The sequence below is a fragment of the Sebastes umbrosus genome, chromosome 9 (genome assembly GCF_015220745.1).
Source record: "Sebastes umbrosus isolate fSebUmb1 chromosome 9, fSebUmb1.pri, whole genome shotgun sequence".
Lineage (NCBI taxonomy): Eukaryota > Metazoa > Chordata > Actinopteri > Perciformes > Sebastidae > Sebastes > Sebastes umbrosus.
Genome location: NC_051277.1, coordinates 20,804,092 through 20,831,292, shown reverse-complemented (window position 1 = coordinate 20,831,292; position 27,201 = coordinate 20,804,092). Strand labels below are relative to the sequence as shown.

The window sequence follows — 27,201 nt, the reverse complement described above, 5'->3', positions numbered from 1 at the left end:
TTACTGTTTCACTTGCCCAATCTCTTTCTTTCTTTCTCCCCTTCTCTCTTTTCTTTAATCCCTCTCCTTCCACCCTTTAGCTGAGACGAATCCTCCTTTCATCCTCTTCTGCAGCGAGGGCCCTGGTGTCTGTTCGCACAAAGCCTGACCATCCCTGACTCCTCGTCAACCCCTTGCCCAATTCATCAAGCGGAGGCCCATGGGCATTCATCACCCCCACCACCTTTCATATCCCGCACCAGCTGAAAGCCACTGTCCCTCCTCTGACTTCAATGCAGCCATGACACACCCGTAAGATTTATAGTGGCATAATTAGTAGCAGTGAAAAAGGCCTGCATGCTTTGGAAGGTCAATCATACTGTATCCCACTTGGAGGAGCTCTCAAAGAAAGTCACATCTGCTTCTAAAATAGATTGCACCGCCACCACAAAAGTTGATGAATTAGCCAAAAAACAAGAAGCCGGGAAATTCATCAAAGCCTCGCGGTGACATCAAAACAATCAGACATACTTTGCGTAATTTTAACATACTATTTGTCACCATTCGTGGAAGCTAGACACACTGTCATAACTCCCGTTGCTCTACAGGGAAGCTGCTGCTGCTGCTGCTTGTGATGAACAGCTCTGAGGAGAGAACTCCCCCTCAGGACGGGGGTTTCCGAAAACAGCTTGAAGGAGGTCTAAAATAACATGCCTAATAGTTAAACGGTGTTATTGATGTAATAATGCCCTCCCCTCCCACCCATCCTGCTGTCACTGATATCTCAAGAACAGTGAACTAATTAAAACACTCCTGGAGTTTGTTTTCATTTCGATCCTCACACAGAAATAAAGTCTTCACTAAACAGCTGCGTTTCTCTTTTTTTTCCCTGCAAAGCCACAAGTTGGGACCCGTTGCCCCACTGTGCACAGAAGAGATGCAAAATCCCCATTCAATCATAAATTACACCTATTATTCATTATTCCTGTTGTGGCTTTCTCTGTTATCCCTTTCATGTGCATAGTGGTAAAGCAGACTGTGCACCTGAAATATCAAAATGTTTGTTATCAGCTGCCTACTTTAGCTTCAGCTGCCATAACATGTAAGTAGCCTAAGTACATTTACTCAAGCAATGTTCTTAAATAGCATACAGCTTTGACATACTTGTACTTTATTTGAGTATTCAAATGTTATGCCACTTTATATATTTGACATACGTAGTTACTAATTACATTACGGACTACGATTTTACATCCAAGACGTAATCTTAAAGGTGCTAAAAGTTAAATTGAGAGCATTTCTATGCGTCTCAACGGCTCTCAACATTGCGACAGCTTAGCCAGCGGCTCACAACTAACTGTGCTATGCTAACCATACACTGTATATAAGAAGTGGACGTAGTCACCGTGACGTCACCCGTTGGTTTTTGGACTGCCGTTCTGAAGCCTTGAGTTCAGCATTTTGGCCGTTGCCATGTTTGTCTTTTGCAACCAGAAGTAACACGTGGAACTAAGTACAGCCGAATGCTGAATAAGACATTTTTAGGTGACCAAAAAGGTCACTTTGATGAACTGAAAACAGACTGTGAAAGGGTTAAAGTTCTACGACAAAAACACAAACAACTCCCAGACCGGACAACGCAGTGGTAGCGACCTGTCAATCACAAGGTAGCCACGCCATAAAGCATATCCTGCTTTATGGTCTATTTGACTCTAAATGGGACCATAATGTACTAAATGAACATCATGCTGTATTGAAGAAGACTTGAAACTAGCGATTGAGACCATAAACTCATGTTTACAATGTTTACAGAGGTAATAAAACAAGATAGAAATAGGGTCATTTTCTCATAGACTTCTATACAATCAGACTTCTTCTCTTTGCAACCGGAGGAGTCGCCCCCTGCTGGTTATTAGAAAGAATGCAAGTTTAAGGCACTTATGCATTCGCTTCACTTCTCAGACCAGTGTTTACCTGAGGGAATCGGAGGGTGGGTGCTAAGCTTCTGCTACGATGTGGTTGGTCAGGACGGCGTTATCAGCTGTAAACACCGATTGAGGGCAGTGCATAGCCATGCAGCAGTCATGAGCGTGCCAGCAGCCGGCCCGCCTATGTAAACAAAGCACAGAGAAACTCAGATTATAACACACACACAGAGGAAGAGTGACTTCATTCACTGCTCTGGTAAACATTACTCCATTATATCTTTACATAGCAGGTAGTGTTGTAATAGACACAGCTGTAAAATCCTTCAAGTGAAACTCGGGATTTCGTGTTTACAACATGGGAAGTCGTGTACAGTACACAATATGCTTGGCGTTCAAGTGGTTAGGTTGTGAGAACACCGCTGCTAAGCCACGACAATTTTAACATTACCGTCGGCCACAGAGGCTAACAATTTAGAAACTTAGCAAGCAGGTAACATAATACAGGAAATGCGAGCAAAAGACACAAACTCACGAGTTTCATTTGAAGGCACCATACGTACACAGCTGTTAACTCTCAGTACATCACAACAAAAGGAGACACCACCTGGTGGCACTATGTGGCATTACAATAATACCACAACTCTGTCTATTACAACATGAATGCCTTTTTTTTTGCATAACGAGCACTATACTCATTTTTAACAGTCTCTTCTGCACTATATTCACTTTTTTAATAGTCGTGTATCACAGCTGTTACCCTGCACTATATTCACTTTTAACAGTTTTTTTCATCTCCTTGTATTTTTATATCTGGTATATTTTTTTGTACTTTGCACTACTAACTTTTTTACTGCCTTTTTACTAACATGTTTTGCACTATGGAACTGTGATGCTGGAAACTTGAATTTCCCTCGGGATCAATAAAGTTACTATCTATCTATCTATCTATCTATCTATCTATCTATCTAACTATCTATCTATCTATCTATCTAACTATCTATCTATCTTTTTTCTACTAATTCAGTAAAATGTTGAATGTATTTTCTACAATGCAGTATTGCTACTTTTACTCAAGTAAAGGATCTGAATACTTCCTCCACCAAATATACATCTGTATTTTTCTTTATTTTCACAGTATATGGTGTTTTCTCTGTTTCATGTACCAAGCAAAATAACTTTTTTGGAGCTTATTTGAAACTTTTGCACAAAATTCAGTGGGATAAAATCAACATTTTGGAAGATAATTACATCTAAAGGTTTTTATGAGTACAATGCAGTATTGTTACTTTTACTCAAGTAAAGGATCTGAATACTTGTATTTTCCTTTATTGTCACTAATATTTTCACTATTTTCTTTATTTCGTTTTCTCTTTTTCATCTACCAAGCAGAAGAACTTTTGTGGAGCTTATTTGGAACTTTTGCACAAAATCCAGTGGGGGAGAAATCAACATTTTTGGAAGAAAATATCATCTAAAAGAGCCTCTGATGACTCCAAAAGTGCATACAGTCTCTTGCAGCAGTCAGGTTTGATACTACACGTCATCAGCATTGGGATTTTCCTTTTTTTTTCTCCCTTCCTTTGCCAGTAGTACAAGTGGTTAAGCTGCTGGTTTGCTGGAGCACATTGCAAACGTTGTGCAGAGGGGCGAGGAAGCACCTGCTTCCAACAAGGAGGTGGAGAAAATGCTCTCATGAAAAACGTCCAGTGGTTGGCACTGACACTTGGTTGGATTGCTCTGAGATTATGCACAGGTTATTTTGATAATCTTGTGTATTCGTCTGATGCTTTGTGGTTTTCCTTTTTCTTTTTTGTTTTGTTTCCAGCAGAGGTCTATATGGTGTGACCAAAAAACAGTTAATTATGGACTGCCTTTGTGGTGGAGTGGTTGTTACAGTTTATGATAGCTTTTCAGCTGTGTGTGTTTGAACAATGATGATCCTCGCTTCTGCATCTGTGTCGCATTTTAATGCACCACCAGAAACTGTTGCCAGAGTTTTTCCTGCTGCAGGATGGAAGATATGCTTTTATCAAACAGGAGTTCAGGAGCGATGAGAAGAAGAGACTTCTGGACTTGGATTGCTTTGGTCGGAAGATAGAAACGGCTTTCTAAAGAGAGAGCACTAAACGTATAGACTTATCATCATCAGTGGTAAAAGTTGGACTGTGGAAGTGCACATTGAAGTGAGGAAACTGATGCGCGTAAAAGAAAAGGATGCCAGCCAGGCGTGGCTTGTGTTTGAATATCCAATGTGAGAATGCGTGGGGAGTATGTATATAATAGAGTCTTTTCCATCTTGATAAACAGAGATATCAAACTGATGATTATAGCAAAGGACGATCAATAAGCTGAAAGGACTGCTGCTGCATGGTTTTTGGAGGAGCGCCTGGGTATAAACGCTTTGGACTTGTGCAAACTTTTTAAAACATTTTTTTAAATGCCTTCGCTTAATTTGACAGCTGTGCACACCATGGGAGAGGTCGGGAGTTTTCTGGGGACACTGGACTTGGATTTACAAAGTTTTCCTAATGTGCCCATACCGGAGGCTCCGGTGGGTTTGACTGAGCGTCTGGGTCAGATTGAAGGGAGGCTGCAGAGGGGGTCTCCGACGGACTTCGGGCACCTGAAGGGGATCCTGAGGCGGAGGCAGCTCTACTGCAGGACCGGCTTCCAGCTGGAGATATTACCCAATGGGACGGTGCATGGGACGAGGCAGGACCACAGCAGATTTGGTGAGGCGAAAATCTTTAACATTTTTTTTTTTTTTTTTTTTAAATGCATTTTTAAATCCTGGTCTCATGTCTAGTTTTTCATGTCATGTTTTTTTTTTGTTTGTTTTTTTGTGATCAGTTTTTTATTGGTATTTAAGCATGATTATAGATAGATAGATATTAACTTTATTGATCCTGAGGGAAATTCAAGTTTCCATCATCACAGTTCCATAGTGAAAAACATGTTAGTAAAAAGATCACAGCATGGCTTTTTCTATGGTGTTTCCTCAAAGTGAAAAAAAAATGTTTTAAATACATTTTTAACAACCAAATCCTGGTTTATTCAGCGACAAACCTATAAGTACTCATGTCTAGTTTTTCATGTAATGTTTTTTTTTTTTGTGATACATTTTTTTATTAGTATTTAAGCATAATTATAGATAGATAGATAGTAACTTTATTGATCCTGAGGGAAATTCAAGTTTCCAGCATCACAGTTCCATAGTGCAAAACATTTGCACTATCTCTTTTTTTATTGTATTGTCTTTTTTAGCACCTATGGGATTGTCACAATCTAATTTCGTTGTACTACACAATAACAATAAAGGGCTTGAATCTTGAATCTATCTATCTAATATTGCTACATTATGTTGAGAAACTTTAACTGCCCAACTATGCTTTAAGAAACATAGAAAATGTTCAGTTCAGTTCAGACAACTTTATTTATCCCCAAGGGGGGCAATTCATTTGTAGCATTCCCAGTCCATACATCCATACATACAACAGACAACCAATAATTAGTTCAGTCAAAGGAAACATATTTAAGGCATGGGGCAGTTGGAGGGACAAGTTACAATAAGAACCATATAAATAGGATTATAGCAATAAAAGCCAAAAAATAAGAAACAATACAGATAGATAGATAGATAGATAGATAGATAGATAGATAGTAACTTTATTGATCCCGAGGGAAATTCAAGTTTCCAGCATCACAGTTCCATAGTGCAAAAACATGTTAGTAAAAAGGCAGTAAAAAAGTTAGTAGTGCAAAGTACAAAAATATATACCAGATATAAAAATACAAGGAGATGAAGAAAACTGTTAAAAGTAAATATAGGGTAACAGCTGTGATACACGACTATTAAAACATGCAGAAGGTGTGTGCATAGGGTGGGGTTACAAATTGATAGATCACCAATAGAGTAAAAGAATATAATCACAAATCACAGTCACAAATGTTACTAATCAATACAAAATTGGCAAGCAGCTACAGAAAAAGAAAAGAAAATAAACAAACAAACAGGAAGAAGAAAAATAACAACAAACAACAACAAAAAATTATTTAAATAATAACTTCTTTTGACTCAATTTTTCCACTTTTTTTTTTAGAAATAAAACAATAAACGGGGCAATAACTTCCATAAAATATACAAAGGTTTAAATTCCCAGAGTGATTAACACCCTGTTTACTCAAGTAACAGTCAGCATTATCAGCACTAACATACACAATTAATGTTAGGTATAGGTCTAAATGAAAAGTGGTAAAAGCCTCCAGGTAATCTGGATGAAAGCAATTGTCAATAATCCAAAATGTAATTAAAGTTTTTTATAATATATATATATATAATACTATCACATTTCACTCCAAACCTGTTTGAAGTGAGTTTAATTAAGAGCCTTTTTTCCTGCTGCACATCATCTCCAGTGAATACCCATCCGTGCGTCACCGTCACCTGGCGCACAGGAGCCACACACACACACACACACCTTTGCGCGTGGGGGACAGGTGTCTCTCTCCTCTAAGCAGCGCGTGCCCAAGCAACAGCTTGCTTGCACACGCGCTCGCTCTGAAGATGTGGTACCATTATAATGTAAATGGAGCGAGGTGCGGCTCGAGGGGAGAACGATAAACAACATGAGGTCAGAGGTCAGATACGCACATGTCTCAGGCCTCATATCCATGCAGTCATCTCGCAGGTGCACGCTGCTGCAGGAAAAGAGCCCAAATAGCCCTCAAAATTAAAGCATGACCCACTGCGGAATTCAAGGGAAGGTTTTTAATGTTGAGAATTGAGCCAAAACAAGCCGGTTTACAGGGGATGGGTGGTCTGCGTGTTTGTCTCTGGCTTCACTTATAGTTTTTCAAATGCAAGGTCTTTGTCAGAGCTGCAAGAAAACGACATGGCTTTGATTAGAGGGGATATGAAACACACTCTTCACCCCGCAAAAAAAAATTAGAGGGATCTTCTCTGTCATCCTCTGGCATCAGATGAGGTCTTGGAGAGATGGGGACCAGGTGGCTGTAAAGCTGGATCCTCTCTGCCAGTCAGAGCAGCCAGCTGGATCCTCTCTGACTAACCTCTGCATCACAACAAGCCAATAGCTTTTTAATTCTACCGGTTGTTTCAATGCCTTTGAAGTGCCTTTACTGTAACTTCCAGTGAGTCAGCAGCCCAACAAACTACTTACCCACATCTCAGCTTCATAAAAGTCACTTCTGGGTCTGTATTAGTAGTCACTGGGAAGTTCCGAAGACAGGATGCACACTTTTATAGACACCACAAACCTTTTGATTCAATGAGTGATGTATGTTCTTTAGACCAGACTTTAAAGAGCAAGCTGGGAAATCAAATAAATCTGGTGCATCCGGTCCCATACATGTGTATTTTTGTGCTGTAATTAATGACAAAATAAGTTATGTAGTGGCCTTATTGTAGAACGGAGATGCAAGGAAGTTTTTTCTTTGAACATATAGTGACGAAAAAAGCCTCATTGTGGCTAAAATAAAGCTCCCAAAAGCAGTTACCTGATGCCTATTTTGACTGGTCTGCTGTCACATATAACTGGAGGCCACTTGTTGCTGTTTGTGGGCTTTTCCTGACTGTTTTTTTTTGTGCATTGTGTGTGTGTGTGTGCATTGTTTGACCTCAGGTATCCTGGAGTTCATCAGTCTGGCAGTGGGTCTGGTCAGCATAAGAGGGGTGGACGCTGGACTCTACCTCGGCATGAATGAGAAAGGAGAGCTCTTTGGGTCGGTGAGTCAAAAAAAAAACACCCTCCTCCTTTCATTTTACAACCCCGCCCTCGCCATGCAGCCCGGGGTCTCATTCACAACAAGTCTGGCACTCGACACACGTGACTTGTTTTACAGAATGCACCATTTTCCAGACACTTTTTACAATATACGTCAGAGCTGAGCTATCAAAAAAAAGCTTTTCAGGAGCAATCTGAGTTTGTTATCAAGGTTCCCGTACGTGGCAGATGGGAAAACCACAGTGAGACAAAACAAGTATGTTTCTTTTACAGAGTCTCACACTCTCTCTCACATACTTCCCTCTCCTGCTACTTTCCTTCAGTATTGGGACCAGGTATTGCACATTCCCCCACTGTGGGACCAATCAAAGGAATATCTTATCTAATAAATGAATAAAGACAATATAGCTCCAAGGAATAATGACAAAAAAACAACACTGGCAGTAGTAAAGAAAAAGAAAGAGAGTTACTATACTTGTTTTCCATGTGAGGCGATTCAAGGAAAAGCAGGTTTATTCTGAGAGCAAAGCAACAACCTCTTCATTTAGTTTTGAGATATATGCAGAAATATTTACATATTTTCCCAAAGTGGACACAGGAATGTTTGGAGTCACTTTGGATGTGCGCTGTGGGTGACTTTCAGTGGAGATTACCCCTTCTGTGCACAGCTGGACTGCAGTGTTAAATATAGAATAAATAGCTTGTGCTTTTCCACACACAGGATCTGGAGAACATTTAGGTTTGTTTCATCCTCTCTCATATGTTGGTATCTGGAGACAGATAAAGAGAGGAAAGGGAACACATAAAGACAATGAAGGGGGAAGTATGTGAGGGGTTACCTGGATCAGGTGTCCCAGGGCATTACCTGAGGGCCTCTCATGGCCCAGAATCCCCCTGGCTCTGAACAGAGGCTACTTTTAAGCACGGCCATTATGTTGAAAGTGCAGATATTGTTACTGCGTGCTATCAGAGTCTGGCATCCTGGAGCTTTGACCCTGGGGGGGCGGGGGGTGATGGTGGGAGGCGGTGATTTGTGGGGGGTGTGGGGGTAATTGCACACCTGACTGAGTCACCTGACTGATAGAGGGAGCGATGTAGACACGTCTGTCTGGAGCTGAGAGGCCAGGAGGTGGAAGGGGGGAGGTGGAACAGATAGAAGGGTGCTTCCGTCCCACAACCGCCAGACCTTGACGAGCTTTTGATCCGATGAAGTTTGTCTGTGTGTGTGTGTGTGTGTGTGTGTGTATTAGGATGGAGCTGGCCCAGTCATGTGCCCCTCAGGGCTGTGTTTACAGACAACAGCTTCACCACATAGCCGCAGCCAAGCAGAGCCTGACAGCCAATCAACAAAATTGCTGCTGGAATAAAAAGCGAGACTCTTATACAAACACTTGCTAAACCTGCAACAGACACTGACTGAACAGTTCTCTTGCTGTGTAGCGAAGCCACATCCCACTAGTCAAAAAAAAGGAAAAGGAGTGTCGAGGAGGGAGAGGCGGGAGAAAGTGACACCCACGAAAAGGGGTTCGCATTCGGCCTTTTGGCCTTCGGTCCTCGACGATACCGCGGACTCAACCGAGGTTTTCAACCCTCTTGCTGCATGGCTGACTGGTCTTGGCAGGAGAGCAGCTCCAGCCCTGATGTCTCGTATTCTTCTCACACACTCACTCAGCCAGCACACTCTCACCTGCTGAACCCGCAGCCATCGCTCATGCTGTGCTGTCAGTGGAGACCGAGGCTGTGAGAGCTTCTCTGTGTGTGTGTGTGTGTGTGTGTGTGTAACAAAGTGAGAGAGGGAAGATTGTACTCCTGTTCTTGTTGCATCACAGGGAGGGAAATCATTCTATGTGCTCAACGAGAGGTTAACAGGTCTGAGGAATAAGCGCAGGGTGTAAAGTGGAAAGCGGCTCGTAATGACTTCCCCTCTTTTGTCATAATGAGCACCTGCCTTAATGAGTTTCTACTGGTTCATTCCAGCTTTCAAGTGCAGGTTCCCAATAGGTAGTGAAATACACAAAGTAGCACATCAGGAAGAGAGGTATCTGCATACAAAGTGGCGTCATCCATCTCAATCTGCATTTTTATGTCTGTTTATCTGTTGCAAATTTTCTCTCCCAGTGGCGTGTGAGCTGGACTTTATGTTGTTTTCTCTTCCGCAGAAGAAGCTGACAGCAGAATGTGTGCTCAGGGAGCAGTTTGAGGAGAACTGGTACAACACCTACGCTTCAACTCTGTACAAGCACACGGACACGGGACGCTTCTACTACGTGGCGTTGAACAAAGACGGCTCGCCCAGGGAGGGCAACAGGACTAAAAGACACCAGAAGCTCACCCACTTCTTACCCAGGCCAGTGGAGATCGAAAAGATCCCCCAGGCGTACAGGGACCTATTCCAGTACAGGTGACCAGTGCTTACACTCGGAGAACTGGTTACATTTGGAGGAAGAGAGATAAAAGAAGAGGAGAGAGGGGGTGTTGTGGATGTTTTGGACCTGGTACAGGACTGTTTACCCTCAGCTCCCCCTGAGGTCACTGTGTTTGCGCCTGGGCCCACCGCCAAGCACTGACATAAACATTTGTGCGTGTTCCTGGATGTCGGCGGGGAAGTTATCTGATAAAACCACTGCATGGACATGGACATGGACGGAGGATGACTGCCCAGCTGTAGGGGTGATCAAATCAGGTGCCATGTTTTCTCAATAACCACTTTTTGGAGGTAAATGCGTAGATACTGAAGCGACATGCAACGACAAATGGTTCTGAGTAGCACTAAGCTGATGGGGGGTGGGGAGGGAATGAATAACTATGAGAACACAGAGAAGAGACTCCAAATGACGGGAAGCACTGCAAGACGTCACATTGTGCATTTGGTATGCACTATACACATTTAAATGTAAGAAAAAGGCACATTCCACACACAGATAGAGAGGAGAAGAAGAAGCTATGTGCTCCATGGATGTTAAGTGACAGGTCGGGATAGTCAGGTACTAAAGAAGAAGAATGTCTGCGAGGCAGAGAACAAACTGTTACGAGGCGAACTGGAGTTTTATTAAGTTGTCTTCAAAATCAAAGATGAAAGAGGGTCATAAAAATCTCTAAGATGAATGTGTGATAGATGAAAGAGCACTTACTGCACATCCACAGTCCCAGCTGTAGGCTCACTCTGTCTCCCGTGTAATCATCAGAGTCTAATGATCTCATTCGTCACATTTAAATAAAACATCAAGCAGCGTCTTGTAGGAATTGTATGCAAAACAAGCGATTAAGCTCGGGACATAAGCACTTCTCTGACTGTGGTTGTAAAGAATCGTGATGGGCTTTTGTTTTAAAGGATGGCGACTTGTAATGTTCAGAGTGTCGGGAACATTACTAAAAATGCAAGCAGCTGAGGTGTACATATGGGTGATCCTATTTATGAGATGTACGATATATTTATTTTCTACATATAAAGTATAAATATAAATCTATATATTTATTTATTGCAAAGACTTTATTTTGTAATGAACTTGAAGTTATCTGGACTGTAGATTCTACTGAAATTACACACAAAAAAAACAACAAACTGCAATGACAATAAAATTGTCCTGCTATCGAGAATTCATTGTGAGAGACTATTTTTGCTTGGATGAAAAAAAATCTGATGTACCAATTAAAACCAGATATAGAATCTATGTGAATGTTGCATTTCTTTCCTTTTATTTTCAGCCTTGCTAGCAGGATGACTCCGTCAGTCTGACTTTGGTCAACACTGAAATATTTCAACAACTGTGGGATGGATTGCCATAAAATGTTGTACATTCATGATCCCCAGAGGACGAATCTTAACAACTTAAACGTAATTGGTGACCCCCTGACTTTTCCTCCAGCGCCACCATGAGGTTGGCATTTGTAGTTTACACCTGATAATGAACAGACCCCTCTTGGCAACATGAAAAAGTAGTTTCCCTTTATCAAAAATGATTTAGGCTTTACTGATGTAAGAGAAGCTGTATCTGTACTGATGTAAGACCATTATTATGCCGCAGATGCATCATTATTAAAGGGACAGTTTGGGTATTTTGAAGTGGGGTTGTATGAGGTTCTTATCCAATAGTAGGTGTGTTACCTACTTAGGGAGTAGTAGTGCTGTGGCTGGGGACGCCAGAAAAACATGTTTTAGCCATCTAAAAGAAAGGTTCACCTAAAAAAATCAATATCCATTTCAAGTTATGCTATATTTAGAATATTTTCACCGCTTTATCTTGCCGTCAGAGAGCCCTTTCTGACGTGGAACTGAACTGAAAGTGCAACTTATCTATGCTCTCTCCAAAGCCAGCAGGCTCAGAGGACAAAAACAGTAATGAAACGTTTCACTTTCAGTTCAGCTTGTCTTCGGAAAATATTCTGAATATAGTGTACACTTAAATGGATACATTTTTTTTGTAGGTGAGCCTTTCTGGTAGGTGGCTAAAATACGTTTTTCTGCCATCCCCAACCACAACAATGTATTGCTTTGCTCTTGTGTCGGTACTCCTGTCTGTTTCTCCAAGCTGGATGCACTCCGACCGTCACCTACTCTAAGTAATACACCTACTATGGATAAGTTCCTCATATAACCCCACTTCAAAACACACAAACTATCCCTTTAAAATACCTCCAATGTAATTTCTGCATGGTATTTTGTCCTGCTGTCCCAAAAGATGGAGGTAAAAAGATCCAGCAGCGTTTTGTTCCCAGAGGAGAACACGATACAATCCCATGCCAATTTGCCCTTATAAACCCTTTACCAAGTAATGTGCACAGGCCCTCTCTGTCTCCATAAGGTCTTAGTCAGCCTACATCCACCGTACAAAATCAGATTCCTTATGCAACTGGATCCCGGCTCCTAATTGGCTTTACACATCAGCATGGATTTAGAGCAGTGATTGGTTGTTCGTTGCAGGGGCCTCACAGACTCCACCACGGTGTGTAGTCTGCAGCCTTTTCAATGGACAGAAACAGCTGCCTGCTGCACAGAGAACCGGCAGGGATGTGCCGCAAACCTGGAGTGGTGGTAATCTGGGGCTGAGAGGGGATGGGATCAACATTTCAACATCTGCAATAGTTGTAATGTTTCTCCACTGGCAGATATCTGTAAGCTGTGAGAGCAAGCTCCCCTGGGGGGGAGGGAATGGAAAAGTCAAAGACATGCAGGGGAAAACCCTGGCAGACTGAGAAATGAAAACAATACCAGGAGAGGGAAAAATAGATGAAAGATTGAAGGGAGGAGAGAGTGGGACAAAAGGCACTTAGTGCTGTTGGTGGGTGTGAAATACAGGGACACTACGTCAGGATGCATCAGCTCTCCGCTCTACATTTTTGGAAAAATGCTTTGCTTTCTTGCCGAGAATTTGGATGAGAAGATCGATACCACTCTCTCTGTACGGTAAACATGAAGCTGGAGCCAGGAGACGGTTAGCTTAGCTTAGCATAAAGACTGGAAGCAGGGGGAAACGATTCACCTGGCTCTGCTCGAAGATAAAATAAATCTGTCCATGCTACGCAGTTAGTCCTCCAGAGAGTGCTGAAAATTAAATTTTACTGTCCAAATTTCCTGCTCAATATATCTTGGTCACAATTCTTTAATAGTCAAATTTCTGGAACTCGTATCAAAAACATGTATTTTTGTGTCCATGTTCTGTCGGCCTGGAGGTTTGACACACTGACCATAAACTAAACGATCAAGTCAGGCGAGGTACCTTTGCTAAACATCACTCCACAGCTCCCTCCACTCATTACTTCTTATCTTCATCCAACTGTTTAATAAATGGCATTAAAAAAGCACCAAAAAATAATTGCCAATATTTTGTTATCAGATTTTTTTTTAGACCCTCAAATATCAATAGTGGTATAAGCCTCAAAAATCCACCATCAGTCAGGCTTCAAATACATTTTCATGCAGGTGTATAAAAGCCATTTGCCTTAATAAATCCAGTCAGTGCTGAGGAATGCACTGTAAATCATCAGTATTTCAAAAACAAATGACTCAAACACAGGAGTTGCTCATCCTTTTGGTCACTTTATTAAATGTTATACTAAATACTTATCAAGATAGCAGATCAAATTCATGGCAAATAATGTCAGTGTATTTGCTAACACAAGAACATTCTTAGAGGAGGGCAAAAGTTTCTCTACATTTATGAAATACACCTTGTGCAAACACAGGAGCCAACTAGGGACAACATCTCTTTGTGAGAAATGTACATATTCCTCTTGATTAACAGCTATACCAGTTTTAAGCATTTAGAAGCAAAAAAAATGTGCCAAAGTAGAATACAGATAGTCCTGGGGGCCTGCCTGGTGAGACTAGTGTCCAGAAGGCTTTTTCTCACGAAGCAGAAGACACAAATCAGCCAGATACGTAATAAGATTTCCTTCTTTACTCTTTTATAGCAAAATCCACCGTGAAACACAGAATCCAAACTTTGACGGAAAAGTAAAGGGAAAAGTTTTTGGGCCCTGTGATATCTGGCTGAACTGGTTGTGCTTCGTGAGACCCAGTCGCTCACCCGAGCTGGGGGATCAACACAAGTGGAACATAAACAATGAACAGGACGCACAGTGCTATGCTAGACAACACGTGACAATGAGGATGATGTTACAAAAAGGTCGTAGGAACCGGCAGGCAGTTTTTGAACAACACAAGCATTCCATTACCATGTTCAGTGACAACTAATGTAAACACTTAAAAGCATAATAGAAAAGATTCTCAACAAATCTCAGTACTTTACAGAGCTTTTTTTTAGGAAATGAATATAAGGCCATTTTTTTCTGTTTTTGTTGACTTATCAATTGCTTCTATCTCCCAAAAAGAGCAGGACTTTCGCAGCACCATCAGCAGTCTGCTTCGCTAGATATTGGTGAAGGAATCTACTGGGGCTAATAATCATGTAGAGCTTTACATTAGAGAGTCCTGTCACTGACGACACTGGTCCCACTCAGGTTTACCTAGGCATTTAAAACAGTATAAAAAACTGAGTTTAAATTATATGGAAACCCTCTTTTAAGAGAAAAACAATACAATGCTTTAAAGCATTGGGGGTAAAATTTGTTTGTTTTTAAATACATGAAAAATGAAGATACAGAACTTGAATAACATTAAGGCGGTATATACATGTTTTTTCTCCTGTTTCAGTCATTTATACATTTTATACTCCACCTTCTCTCAGTGTACTACAGAATAAAGAACTGAGAGTCTATCCCACTTGAGGCCCCAGTGGACAGCAGCCTAGTCTCAAAACTACTCCACCTTCTGCTTGGTGCACCAGATTGCGTTGTGCTCTGAGCGGTGGTGTCACAGTGTGTTTGTAACAGAGAAACTGGGCCTCGCTTGGACTGGCCCACTGGGAGCCGGCTAGCTGAGTGGGGGGTGAGGAAGAGTCCCTCTGACCTACAGGCCCTTGGAGGGCCCAGGATTCTTGCCTTGGTGGGAGCCGATGCCGTGGAGCTGCTGGTAAAGCCCCACAAGGTCCATCTGGCTGAGCCCGCCGCCTCCCATCATGCCGTTCTGCATGGCCAGCTGGTTCAGGTAGCTGGCCTGGTTAGCCAGAGCCAGCTGCTGCTCCTGCACCTTTCTGTTGGTGATCAGCTTCTGCACGTACATCATCAGCTGGGCAGACACAGACATAGAGGGACAGTTAAAATAATGACAAAAATACTATGATAATTAAATAAGTAGCAGCTGAACAACCAAGACCTCACATGTCCAAAGTGCTTGTGAAGATAACAGGAAAGGAAATGAAAGAAACATTTACACACCAACTGCAAAAACCCAGTAATATTAACATGGTCATTAACAAGTTTTCTCCCCAGTCCCCGATTATATATCTGAACTACAGTTAAGTGTACATATGACGCTACAGCTCGAAACACCACAGCTTGATGTAAGAGGGTCAAGTATAGTGGTATCTCAGAGATGTAGTCAAGGTTAATAACAGCTTGTTTACAGAGAGCAGTTCTTACCGTCTGCTGCCTGGTGAGAACGTCCCTGTACACGGCTTCCCTGCGCTTGATCTCCAGCTCCACACTGGCCTGTCGTCCCAGAGCCATGGACTGGACCTGACTCTCTGTAAGTGCTGGGTTCTCCTTCCACTGTGGGGAGAGGACAGCTCACACATGTTAACCTCAACCACCATCAACCATGCATCATGTTGCAGACCAGTGACAGAAATGTGGCATTAATTAAAAGCACTTTTTTGTACAAATAAAGATTCATCTCTAAGAAAAGTTATGAAGTTTATCTTAAGGCAGATTTAGTCACTCACCACTCTGCCGATGATATCTTCCAATGACTCCCGAACCAAAGTCTTCAATGCATTTGTTGCTTCAATGACTTTCTGTCGTCCCTGGTTTATAAGGTCCTGAACACAAGAAAGAAGACAGGTGAGCTTTTCTCATTTCCACCATAACTGTGGGTATTAATTGTCCAATATTTACTAGGGGTCGACTGATTATGAGTCTGACCAATTATCAGCTGCAATACTCTGAAGAATTGTTTGTTTATTTAAGATCTGATTGACAATAAAATACATTTTAAAAGTGTGCTACTTTGATGCAGCTGCCTCGGTCTCACTCAATATCCCGCCCACAGTACTATCTGATTGGTTACATGTCACGAGTGATAGCCTATCACAGGGTTCCTACAGTTTAATGAAAGTTAAGACATTTAATGCCACTCCAAATACCTGGAGTCTGTTGGCGGGTTGACTTGGCATATAGCATATTGCGCTGGGGACAGCTTTTCAACTAGAAGTGTTTGGAGCGGCCGCACAATAAAAGTCAGAGTGTTCCGAAAAAACATGCAGGGTGCAGCGCTTTTTCTCTAAACAAACGGATACGCCCTATGTTGTTGCTGGCGCTCGAAAAAAAACCCTGCTATATGGACATTCAGCCTCACTCTGCATGCGGGATTCTACGGCATTGATTCTCATCGTGCCGAGTTTGAAACACGTCCTGCACAAAATACACTATGCCTCCTATACAATGCCTGATACCAGTTTCAGCCATGCTGCAAAATCTTGGTTGATAACTGATAAAATATGAGTGTTGTTGACCCTGCTATCCTGCTCTGCATGACGTTAATGAGAGAGACTAAGAAATTCTGTAAATTAAAAAAAAATGAGATGTTGCCAATTATTTTGAGATTTATATTATATACGTATATTTTCTGTATTATTCAGTCTCACCGCACACAGCAATGCCTATAAGCAGCAAAAAAGGCTGTAATTGATCAACTCTGCCCTACGCCAAATGGCAGACAGACAAAGCCAGCAACTAGCTGGTGGAGAAACATTTTCACAGGAGTTGGTGAAGACCAAAACAAAGCTAAAAAGGAGTGTAAATATTAGAGTTACATTTATCAGGTGGCAAAAAACAATTCCAAATAAATACTACTCATGCTGTGTGTGGTGGATGTGAAGGTTAATATGGTAGTAGCTTTAGCTCCCATCAGTTTGTTTGATGATTTTTTAAGCTCCAAAATCTTAAATCTCAATTTTACACGATGCATCACTCAGTGAGGTATTGAATCATAATTTCTCACATTTCTTACAAGACTTGAAGGCAGCATGCAGTATTTTTACACTCATTTGATGTCTTGTTGGGCCGTTGTCTTCTCCGTCATTCAGACGTGCCACCATATATAAATAGCTGCTGCCCCAGACATGGAGCATTACGAACTGTTGGGCGGAGGAGCGGGGCAGAGCCGGGAACGTCGGCTACTAGACTGTTGTCACAATTAGCAGTGGGGTCTGAGGAATGTGGGGCGCCATGCCGTGGGGGAAGGAGAGGGAGGGGTGCGGGGCAGGAGAGGGGCATGTGGAGCTCATTACTTACCTCCAGCTGCTGGTTGGTCATGGAGGCCAAAGCTGCCATGTTGAAGGAGAAGTAGTTGGAGCCACCCATGTCCATCTGGGGGTAGGCGTTCTGGTAGTTGGACCTCATGAACACACCCTGAGAGAGAAGAACAGGATTAGTACACGTCAACTGGGCAAGTGTTAAGAGCCACCAAAGGCATGATGGGAGAGACTGTATACCATCACTGTCAGAGACGACAGCTCACTTCGGCCGTCAACTTCATTCACACAGTGACTCGTCCAGCTCTTCATTTCAAGTTCAGTCATTAATGTTGACAACAAAGGCTTTCAACTCTTCACACATATAACTTGTTTCACTCTGCGAGAGTAAAATGTTTCCTGGAAACGGCCTGTTCCTGTTGTATTAAACACGTGTGTGTGTGAGAAGTGATCTGAAGTAAACAGTCTTGTCCCAGTAAAGGCCAGCAGGATGCCGATGTTTGTGCGTAATTGAGCCTCTGCTGCAGATGGTTTCTCTGTGCCCTGTAATCTGGCCATCCGGTATGTAGGTGTGTGTGTGTGTGTGTGTGTGTGTGTGTGTGGGTGGGTGTTTGTGTGTGTGTTGGGGGCCAGTGGGGGATCATTGGACCTGGTCAGAGACAGGTGTGCAGGCTAAACGGTACAAAACCTCAAAACAACCACAAAACCACAACACACACGAATGCGCTCTCACACACACACATTCTTCACTTTTAGGTTTGCTATTTACAAGGAGCCACTCTTAGACTTCAGCTGCGTTCTCAGATGCTCTGCAGACTTCATTCATCTTCACACAGACACAAAATCTCGACTTCACTTAATTTCCAAAACCAAAAATTTATGACATGAGCCTCTCTAAGCTCTGTACCGAGCTGAAGTCCCAGTGAGGACGAGGGCTCCTGGGTTCAGTTTAGTTTTGGGCGCCTGATCATGTTCTCACAGTTTTTCCCATTTCCTGAGTTGCAAATCTGATATTCATACACATAGCTTTTCCTGGCCACCGCCGGCCAACCCTTAAGTTGTGAAGACATTAGCAGAGGCCGGGTTACGTTCCAGTTGTTTCTCCTACAAAGCTCAGAGTATACAACGTGACACTGAACAGCCTATTGTGGAAGTGACTACTTGTGCATCTTTAGTGTATGACAAATTGCAGTAGGGTGACCAGAGGTCCTGAAACATTTGTGACAGTCCTTCTAGCAGTTGTCATGGAAATTACACTAAACCCATTTTGATTATTTATAGCCCAAGAAAACATTAATACTGATCGTTGTTTTGCCCACAGACGGGCATCGTTGTGTCCGTAGACTACATGAATAATTTGGTCTGTTGTAAATTTGTTTTAGCTGTGTACAGTAGTGTCGCAAATTGATAAACTACTAGGCCTGTGGGAAGACCCCCAAAAGTGCTTTAGTTTTTGAGATACCCCTACCGGAGGTAGAACAAAGCACAACAATGATTTTCATATTCTCCTAGGTCTCCCATATATGAAATGGATTCTTGTATAAAAATATTTTACTGCAAAAATTGTTAAATTGACAGATATTGTGACATAACCCATAAATAGAAAAAGCGCAAATGAAGCCAGGCCGAATGGGAGATGGTACACCAAAGCTCATGTAATTTCATAATGCTAGCTCTGATTGATCCCAAATTTGATGTGATAATGGCCAGGGGGGTCCTCTACATGTGTGAAGAAACAGAATGTGAATATATTGATGCGTTGAGGAAATACAGTACTACAAACACATAAGTACAATAAGCGGTAGTGTCAAATTTTGAAGGTCTATGATGAATGTATTCATTTAATTTTAGGTAGCTTTGGCTGGGATTGTCCTAGAAACACCAATCAGGATTTTCTGGAATGGTATGACTGTGCTGAATCCAGCAATATATGATATGTAGCTGTAGCAGGTATGGTCAATGGTCTACATTAAGAAATGTATCATGTGTTCCAAGCATGAAATGGGGGTAAATGGCATATCTGCAGTCAATAGATACTTATTAATACACTTCAATCAGGTAGACACAACAGTTATTAAAAGTTTTGTATCAACTTAAATTTAAGGAGTAAATAAATGTTCTTGATGCAATTGCAAGTAATAATTTGCACTTAAACCTTTAAGTAAGGGATAATATACAGCGAGCCGGTCATTGTTGTGGAATAAACCCTGACAGGGTGATGTGGCACCCCGATGCAAAGCATCGCCCTGAAGGGCTTTATTTCACAACAATGACCCACTAGCTGTACATTATCCCGCTTATTACATGGCTAATTACTTCAGAAATCAATAATTTGACACAAAAACGATCCTCCAGAGTCCGAGATCAGAACTGCGCGCATAGCAACGGTCTGTTATACATAGCAACGGTCTGTTATACATAGCAACGGTCTGTTATAAAGAAATAACAAAGAGTAGAACGCCATGATTGACCGATCAGAATCAAGTATTCAACAAAGTCATGTAATAAGTATGAATATATAACACCCATATGAACATAAAACGTTCCCTGGTCTATTTGTTTCTTGCTTTTTCCATCTTTGGAATGCAGCATGTCCATCCACATTATCTTCGGTCACAAAATGTGTCATGTTTGGACCGTCAGGAAAGGTGCACAAGCAAAACTCAGTTCACACTGAGAAATGCATTTGAATTTCATCACTGCAGTATGGGTGTGGGATGTTTCTGAGCTTTTGTGGAGCCGCTGGTTTCTGGAAGAACGTGGCCTCATGGATCCATCTTCTGACTGTCTATTCTTTTCCAATGGGATTCCAGAGAAGTGCCTTTGGAAGATGTCTATGATGCCACATTGCTGGCTGATAGAGTATGGTCTAGACCTGCTCTATATGAAAAGTGTCTTTAGATAACTTTTGTTATGATTTGATGCTATATTAATACCTTGAATTGAATACATTGCTCTCAGAACATGTTGGTTGAAAGCATCTTCAGTCGGGTAGTTGTACCGCAACACGTTCCCATCCCAACTCGTCATACGGAGGCTTTGTCAGACCCCTCTGCGTCACTTTTTGGTTGCAATGAACACGTTATTGACGTTGGGAATTAAACAAAACCCTTGCTTAGGTTTAAGAAAGAACACCATGGTTGGGCTTAAAATTACTATTTTTGTACAGTGAAAACTGGCGTGCCGTTGTGAACACGGGACACGAATGAAGAGCTGATTGTAACGTGAAAGTGACACTTAACACACGGAACAGCGGTCTCCTGGATGAAAGCCTTGTGTTTATTGGACCCATCCACTTTCTCGCCCGCCCTGTGTGTCTCTTTCACTCTTTAAACTACGTCTCCAAAGCACTTTTTCTGAGTGTTTACTGTTGCCGCGGATGAGTTTACATTGTAGATAGTGGAAAACCCAGTGTGTCTCATACCGGCGCTAAAGGGTGCCTTGTGCGATAATATCGAACGCCGACGGACGTGAAAAAGTATTGATATTTGATGCTCTGGGAATGAGAACGGGCTGTGGGCTACTGATATATCGGTTGTGGATGCCAAACTTCCTCATCAGGTCATCCACTAATCGGAAGGTCGGTGGTTTCTATACAAGCTACTTGTGGTGTCACAGCCTATGGGGGGGTGGCATGCAGGTAGACAATCATAGAATTGAACTCCAAGTTTCTGTGAAATAGCACAGATTGGGTACATATATTTCATTGCATTTGATGATAAGGCAAGAATGTGACTGTGCAAGGTGTATTGGCTCAACACTTATCTAGTGTCAGCCTCCTCCTGGTTACTGTATAGGTCTACAAAGCTTTTTCTACCTGTGACTGGCTGACCATCTTGACCTCTAACCATTTTCAAAGCCTCCTGCCAAAGAGGCAGAGATTCTCTGTGGTCCTGTATCATCTTTGCTCCCGCTGCACTTTCTGTAGTTTGGAACATTTGCTTTTCCTGTAATAACATATGTAGGTGTTTTGAGTTAAAACGTGCTTCTTTGTTTCCTTTCAAGATCAATTCTTTTATTGTTGGGGAATGGTTGTCTCAAAGACAATAGCCACACCATTGAAGTCCTCCTATCCTGTTAAAGGCCCTGACACACCAAGCCGACGTTTGGCCATCAGACAGTTTGGGGATGTCGCCGAGCGTCCGTCGACCTCGTTTTTTTTCGGTGTGTCCAGCACCCTCTAGTCTGCCCGTGTCGGTGAGAGAAATCACTCTGATTCGCTGTCCAGCTTAAACGAATCAGTGCACGAGAACAGAAACAGAAGTGAGGAAAGCAAGCCAACGAGTAAAGTCAAGAGGACAAACACTGAAGACTCTTCTAATTTTTCATCTTCATCTCATCTGATCATTCCAATATACCTACCACTACCTACCTACCTTATTTAGCAATGCACAGTTCACGCAGGAGGCAAATTTATTCCTAATAAGAATATTACTTATTGTTGACTTTTGTCAAAGGGGTAGCACTAGAACTGGTACTTAAACTCTTCCACACAACTCTGATACTACGCAAGGGGCCGCCTCTCACACTAGGCGAGCTTGCGTACCATCAGTGGTACGCAAGCTCGGTGGTGTAGTTACCTTTAACAAGTAGTTACCTTAAACAAATATTGCGATTTTAATAAATACTGCGATTTGAAAATTGCAGTAGGCCATATCGATGCAATTTTGATAATCGTGCAGCACTACTCCATCTGTGAGGACAAAAGAGAACAGGAGTCCATGCTTCGCTTATTGTACTTATGTGTTTGTAGTACTGTATTTCCTCAACGCATCAATATATTCACATTCACATGTAGAGGAACCCCCTGGCCATTATCACATCAAATTTGGGATCAATCAGAGCTAGCATTATGAAATTACATGAGCTTTGGTGTACCATCTCCCATTCAGCCTGGCTTCATTTTGCGCTTTTTCTATTTATGGGTTATGTCACAATATCTGTCAATTTAACCATTTTTGCAGTAAAATATTTTTATACAAGAATCCATTTCATATATGGGAGACCTAGGAGAATATGAAAATCATTGTTGTGCTTTGTTCTACCTCCGGTAGGGGTATCTCAAAATTTTGGGTGTCTTCCCACAGGCCTATACTACGCATAGTGGCTACGCATATAGCTAGTAGGGATGTCATGGTGAGGGTATATTCCCACCGGTTAATAAACCCATGTTACAGATTACACTGGACATTTTCCAACACAAGATGACGCTCAATATCTGTAGAGCGCTTACTTCGTTCTTTAACGTTGGATGGCTGTGTGTCTGGCCTCTCCGGTCGAGCTTTCGCTGCGGCGCTGCAGTTTTCCACCCAGTGCCGAGCACACCGGCTGTGACCGCTCCGTCCTCCATACGCCGATTGCCTCATTAATGTTATGGTTCCTTAGAGCATTTATTTTAAATCCGAAATATTGTCAAATAGGTGCTTTTGCTTTTCGCTTTGACAACAAGTAAAGTAATCGGTGTATGCCTGAACACGGTGCAACACAGGTAACACTGACTACCGCGGCACGCCTAATAGCTATGACGTTGTTGAACAAAAAACATTTACAGAAAGGAATTACACCATCCATCACTGACATGGACCCCGGGCCCCCGGGACCTGATGAACATCTAGCCAAAAAGTAAAAACGTTACTGCAGGTAACGGGAAGAGTGGGGAAGGAAATACCTGTGGATCATTGCTGCCTTACGAGATCCAAACAAATAAAGTGTTTTACAAAGTCTGCAGGAAAGAATACTACTAGGCTATTATTATTACTATTACTAGTATTACATGACCACGCCCACCACTAACTCCCCTGTCCCGAATTTCACCCATTCTCATCTGGTCACCCATTGCAGTGATGCGAATGCAATTGAAATCCTCACATTCAACCTCAGCGCCAGTGTTTTTTCGCGGTGACTGGGAACCCTCTGTTCTCTTGAAAAGCAGAGGAGCTCTGAGGGAAAAGCCGCTTAAGGCACACAGAGGGCAGAGGAGGGAGAGTGTGTTGGAAAAATAATCATTAGGGTGAATTAGAATCTAGGATTACACAGGAGGGGGGAGAGGAGACCTGCTCCTGCTCTCTTACAACATCAACCCCCTTCATACACTTCTCCAAATAAACCCCACTAATTGCCCATTGATTTGTCCAACAAGAAATGAGAGGGAAGAGGAGGGGACAATGGGGGAGGTGCAAGAGGAAAAGTAAAGAGTGCAACTCAGACAGAAGAGGAGTCCCTAACCCTCTGTGGACCTACGTACTTACAGTAGTACTGACACTGCTTGGACAGCCTCTCAGGGACAGCCTGATGGTGGGCCAAAATCATGATCACAGTAGTCATCTGCTTACTCTAAGTGATGAAAGGATCGGACAGATCCAACACTAACTCACACATCTTGACAAACAACTCTGGGGCCCCGCTTAGCTCACCTTGCACTTTGATGTCATTGATTTGGAGGATGATGGATACAAGGACTAAGTGCTGTATGTGTGTGCCTTTGATTTTGGAACTGGTGGATATGTCAGTGTGTAGCATGCATGTCTGTTTGTTTGTTTTTCTCCCTGCCTACCTTCTTCTCTGCTTCATACTCGGCCCAGGCAGCCTTGCGATCTTCCTCGCTCAGGGCTTCCGACTCCTTGTGGTCCAGCAGGGAGTCGTGTTCATGGTAACACACGATATGGTCCTTATTATTCTGCAGCATCTCAGCCAGGAAGGGATCCTACAGCAGGAAAGATGACAAAAGAGAAAGGGTCACGGTGGGTTTAGAGTCATCATTGGAGGGGAGGGCTCTCAAGGAGCTGAAGAAGGCCACACTGGCCACTTGATAGAGGTTACTGTATATTTAGACTGGCAGCACAACAATTAAAGGAAGGGTTCACAATTTTTTTAAAGTTTGTCTTAAAACAATAGTCACATGTCTATATAAACACTGAAACAGGTTTTGCTTGCTGTAATCATCCCTCCTGTTCATACTGGCCATTAAAAGATCCCCTCCTAATGTGCTTTCAATGTAAGTCATGGAGCACAAAATCAACAGTTTCTATGCAAACATGTATTCAAATGTTCATCTGAAGTAAATACGAGGCTTCAGCCCTCCGAGTTAGACCAATCAGGTGGATACCTTCCAAATTTACATTGTTTTAGAGGGAATTATATACAGTATTAACTGCTGAAGCCTCATAGCAGCTTCTGGATTTTGTCCCCCATCACTTTGATTGAAAGCACATCTGAAAGGGATTTCTTATGTCATCACTTCATTATTTTGTCTTATTAGACATTTGTGAGATATTGTCACAATTATATATGAATAATATGATTCTTGAGTTATGGCCAAAAATGTGTTTTGGAAGGTCACAGTGACCTTGACCTTCGGCCTCCAAAATCGAATCAGTTCATCCATGAGTCCAAGTGGACCAAATTTGCAGACATTCCCTCTAGGCATTCCTGAGATATCGCATTCATGAGAATGGACCGGACGGACGGACGGACAACCCGAACAAATAATGCCTCCAGCCATGGCTGTCGCCAGCGTGTAGGCATAAAAACCTGTTTCAATGTTGATATGGGCACCTGGCTATTATATTAAGACAGACTTGGAAAAATGTTGAACCTATCTATTTAACAAGATTTCATGCACTGTGCGTAGCATGCAGCAAGAACACTTGTTAACTGAGGTAGGTCTTGCGGATAAAAACAATGAGTTTCTTAATTAAGTGTGATTTATAGATATCTTTTTCTGTTGGCAGCTTTTTCAATTCACCTGACCCCTGCGATTTTCACAAACAAAACTGATTTAGATAAATACATATGTGATTTGAAATCCAGCACGTTTGCCTTCATTCAGCAGTCATTCAGTAGTAGAATGACATGCAACAAAAATCCCCAAATCCAACCAGGAACGTTGCAATCACAGCATATGGATGCATCTTAACAACTAGGCCAATAGGACGCACCTAATCGTCTCTCAATTATCTCCATTCTGTATCTAGTCTTCACCTGACGGTTATGTGTTCATATTGGAAAAACAAGGCACCAGTTAGTAACCTGCATTGTTACTGTGGCAAACAATACAAATAGTTCAACAAGACCTGAATACACAAATCCAACCTCATCTCAGTTCCAACACTGGGATTTTTGAAAAAACAAACAAACTTGGACTTCCCTATAAGGAGGATTAAAAGGACTTAACCACATAAAATACATAAAAATAAATAAATAAATAAACAAATGTAGTTTTTTTGGAGGGGCTCTGGTTTCCATGACTACACTGTTATTGAAAACAATACCTGAGTAAAATTAAGAGAGCTGGGCCAGGCTCTGCTCATACAAACATGGTTTAAATTACTCTCTCTGAAGCACGTTTGCTTTTCTTTGTCTTGACGCAGCTTTACATTGAGCTGGAACTTTGCAATCTGGAAACAACGTCATACAGAAGTTGCATCATTAACCTCCACATGGGCCAATTCACAGAGGGGCTCTGCTTTCCTCTCCTCCCCTTCTCTGGCTCGCTTTGAACTGTGACAATGAGTGTGAAGTTGCAAACAAAATTAATCATAGATGTCACTGGTATTAAGGAGGAAAAAAAGAAACACCGAACTATGAAATTAAGCAGTGATTGCAGACCTGTATTGAATAAACAGAAAATAAACACCAGACCAGACGGAGTGAAACGGGATCCCTAAAATGGGGGAGAAGTGAGCGGCACGAAAACTACACAAGAACTTATTTTTGGGCCTCACAACTCCAGAGAGTGACAGATAAGGTGCCTGAAACAGGTAGGAGCAGGCAGAGCCAGAGCTTCACACCCACATACCCATCAACCTCCAACATTTGGGCCCTGAACCCGATTGTGCTCCTCATGTTTATGTTTCCCAGCCATCACACTCAATCAGGACAAAACCAGGCCACCCCTGAACAACCAGACATTTTGGAGCAGCGGCACAGCCAGCGATTCAACTGCTGTTTTGCGCTCTAATTAGGACATAAAAGCACAGAAGGGCCTGTTGGCATCCATCCTGTTTTTTTCTGCCAACATAGGTGAGTACAAGGTCACATAAAGGCCACAGCTGATGCCAGCACAGGCACATAAGTTGGCACCGGTATAGATACAACATGCGTTGTTAAGACAAAGTCCAAATCTGAGTCAGTGGTGGCAATAAGGATTGTCAGGTGGCCACTCAGAGGTTCAACGGGGAAAGTTCCCCAGAAAAGATAACAATTTACAAATTTTCACATCACATCAAAAACAAACAGTCCTCTACATCATGGAATTAAACCAATTCCTGCAAAATGTTGTACTGCTTGCAGTTGATCCCTAATTAAAACAGATTGAGCTGGATTATTTTTAACATCAGTGACAACTACAGCCAACAGGCACAAGTCCACGACAAGAGCTGGCAGCTTCTTGTATGCTTGCTGGCATAAACAGAAACTGTCATACTGTGAAAAACACCCCGGTCGCTCACCTCATCTGAAAAAGCCAAAGCCTTGCTAAAGACAGACCAGATTTAGGAGTAATGCTGTAGTTCACTGTTAACTACTAAAGTTTAAACTATGCAAGGACAGAAAGCTGCAGTCTGTTGAGCCTGTAGAAACTGTTTTTTAGGTTTTATTCAAATGCATGAAAGAGGACCACTTCTGACTGTCGACCTGGTAACGGGTCAGTGGAGCTGCAGGTCAAATGACAGTACAGACGCTCCCACTGGAACCCAGTGCAAACTGGCATAGCCAAGTAATCCCTACCAGCAATGGCTC

At 42.2% G+C, this 27,201-nt stretch overlaps 2 protein-coding genes across 5 annotated transcripts in view; one reads left to right on the top strand and one right to left on the bottom strand.

Annotated features, from left to right (window-relative positions):
* The first annotated feature begins 3,557 nt into the window (after nt 1-3,557).
* Nucleotides 3,558-11,322, top strand: fgf16 (fibroblast growth factor 16). 2 transcript variants are annotated; one of them, XM_037781199.1, is made up of 3 exons: nt 3,558-4,639; nt 7,550-7,653; nt 9,814-11,322. In XM_037781199.1, exons 1-3 carry the CDS (start codon nt 4,345-4,347, stop codon nt 10,054-10,056), a joined length of 642 nt encoding a protein of 213 aa, XP_037637127.1. In that variant the 5' UTR covers nt 3,558-4,344; the 3' UTR covers nt 10,057-11,322. The 2 variants fall into 2 exon arrangements, with proteins under 2 accessions (XP_037637127.1, XP_037637126.1); XM_037781198.1 differs by having other exon boundaries at nt 9,811-11,322.
* Nucleotides 11,323-13,667: 2,345 nt separating this feature from the next.
* atrx (ATRX chromatin remodeler) overlaps nt 13,668-27,201 on the bottom strand; it is a 44,608-nt gene continuing 31,074 nt past the window's right edge. For 2 of the 3 annotated variants that reach the window (XM_037781195.1, XM_037781196.1), the window contains 5 exons: nt 24,017-24,166; nt 17,504-17,620; nt 15,934-16,029; nt 15,632-15,760; nt 13,668-15,278 (listed from right to left, as the gene is read on the bottom strand). In XM_037781195.1, coding sequence (XP_037637123.1) covers nt 15,060-15,278; nt 15,632-15,760; nt 15,934-16,029; nt 17,504-17,620; nt 24,017-24,166 — 711 coding nt within the window. In that variant the 3' untranslated portion in view covers nt 13,668-15,059. Of the gene's footprint in view, nt 15,279-15,631; nt 15,761-15,933; nt 16,030-17,503; nt 17,621-21,456; nt 21,692-24,016; nt 24,167-27,201 lie in introns of those variants that run through there. The other variant, XM_037781197.1, reaches the window with a different exon arrangement.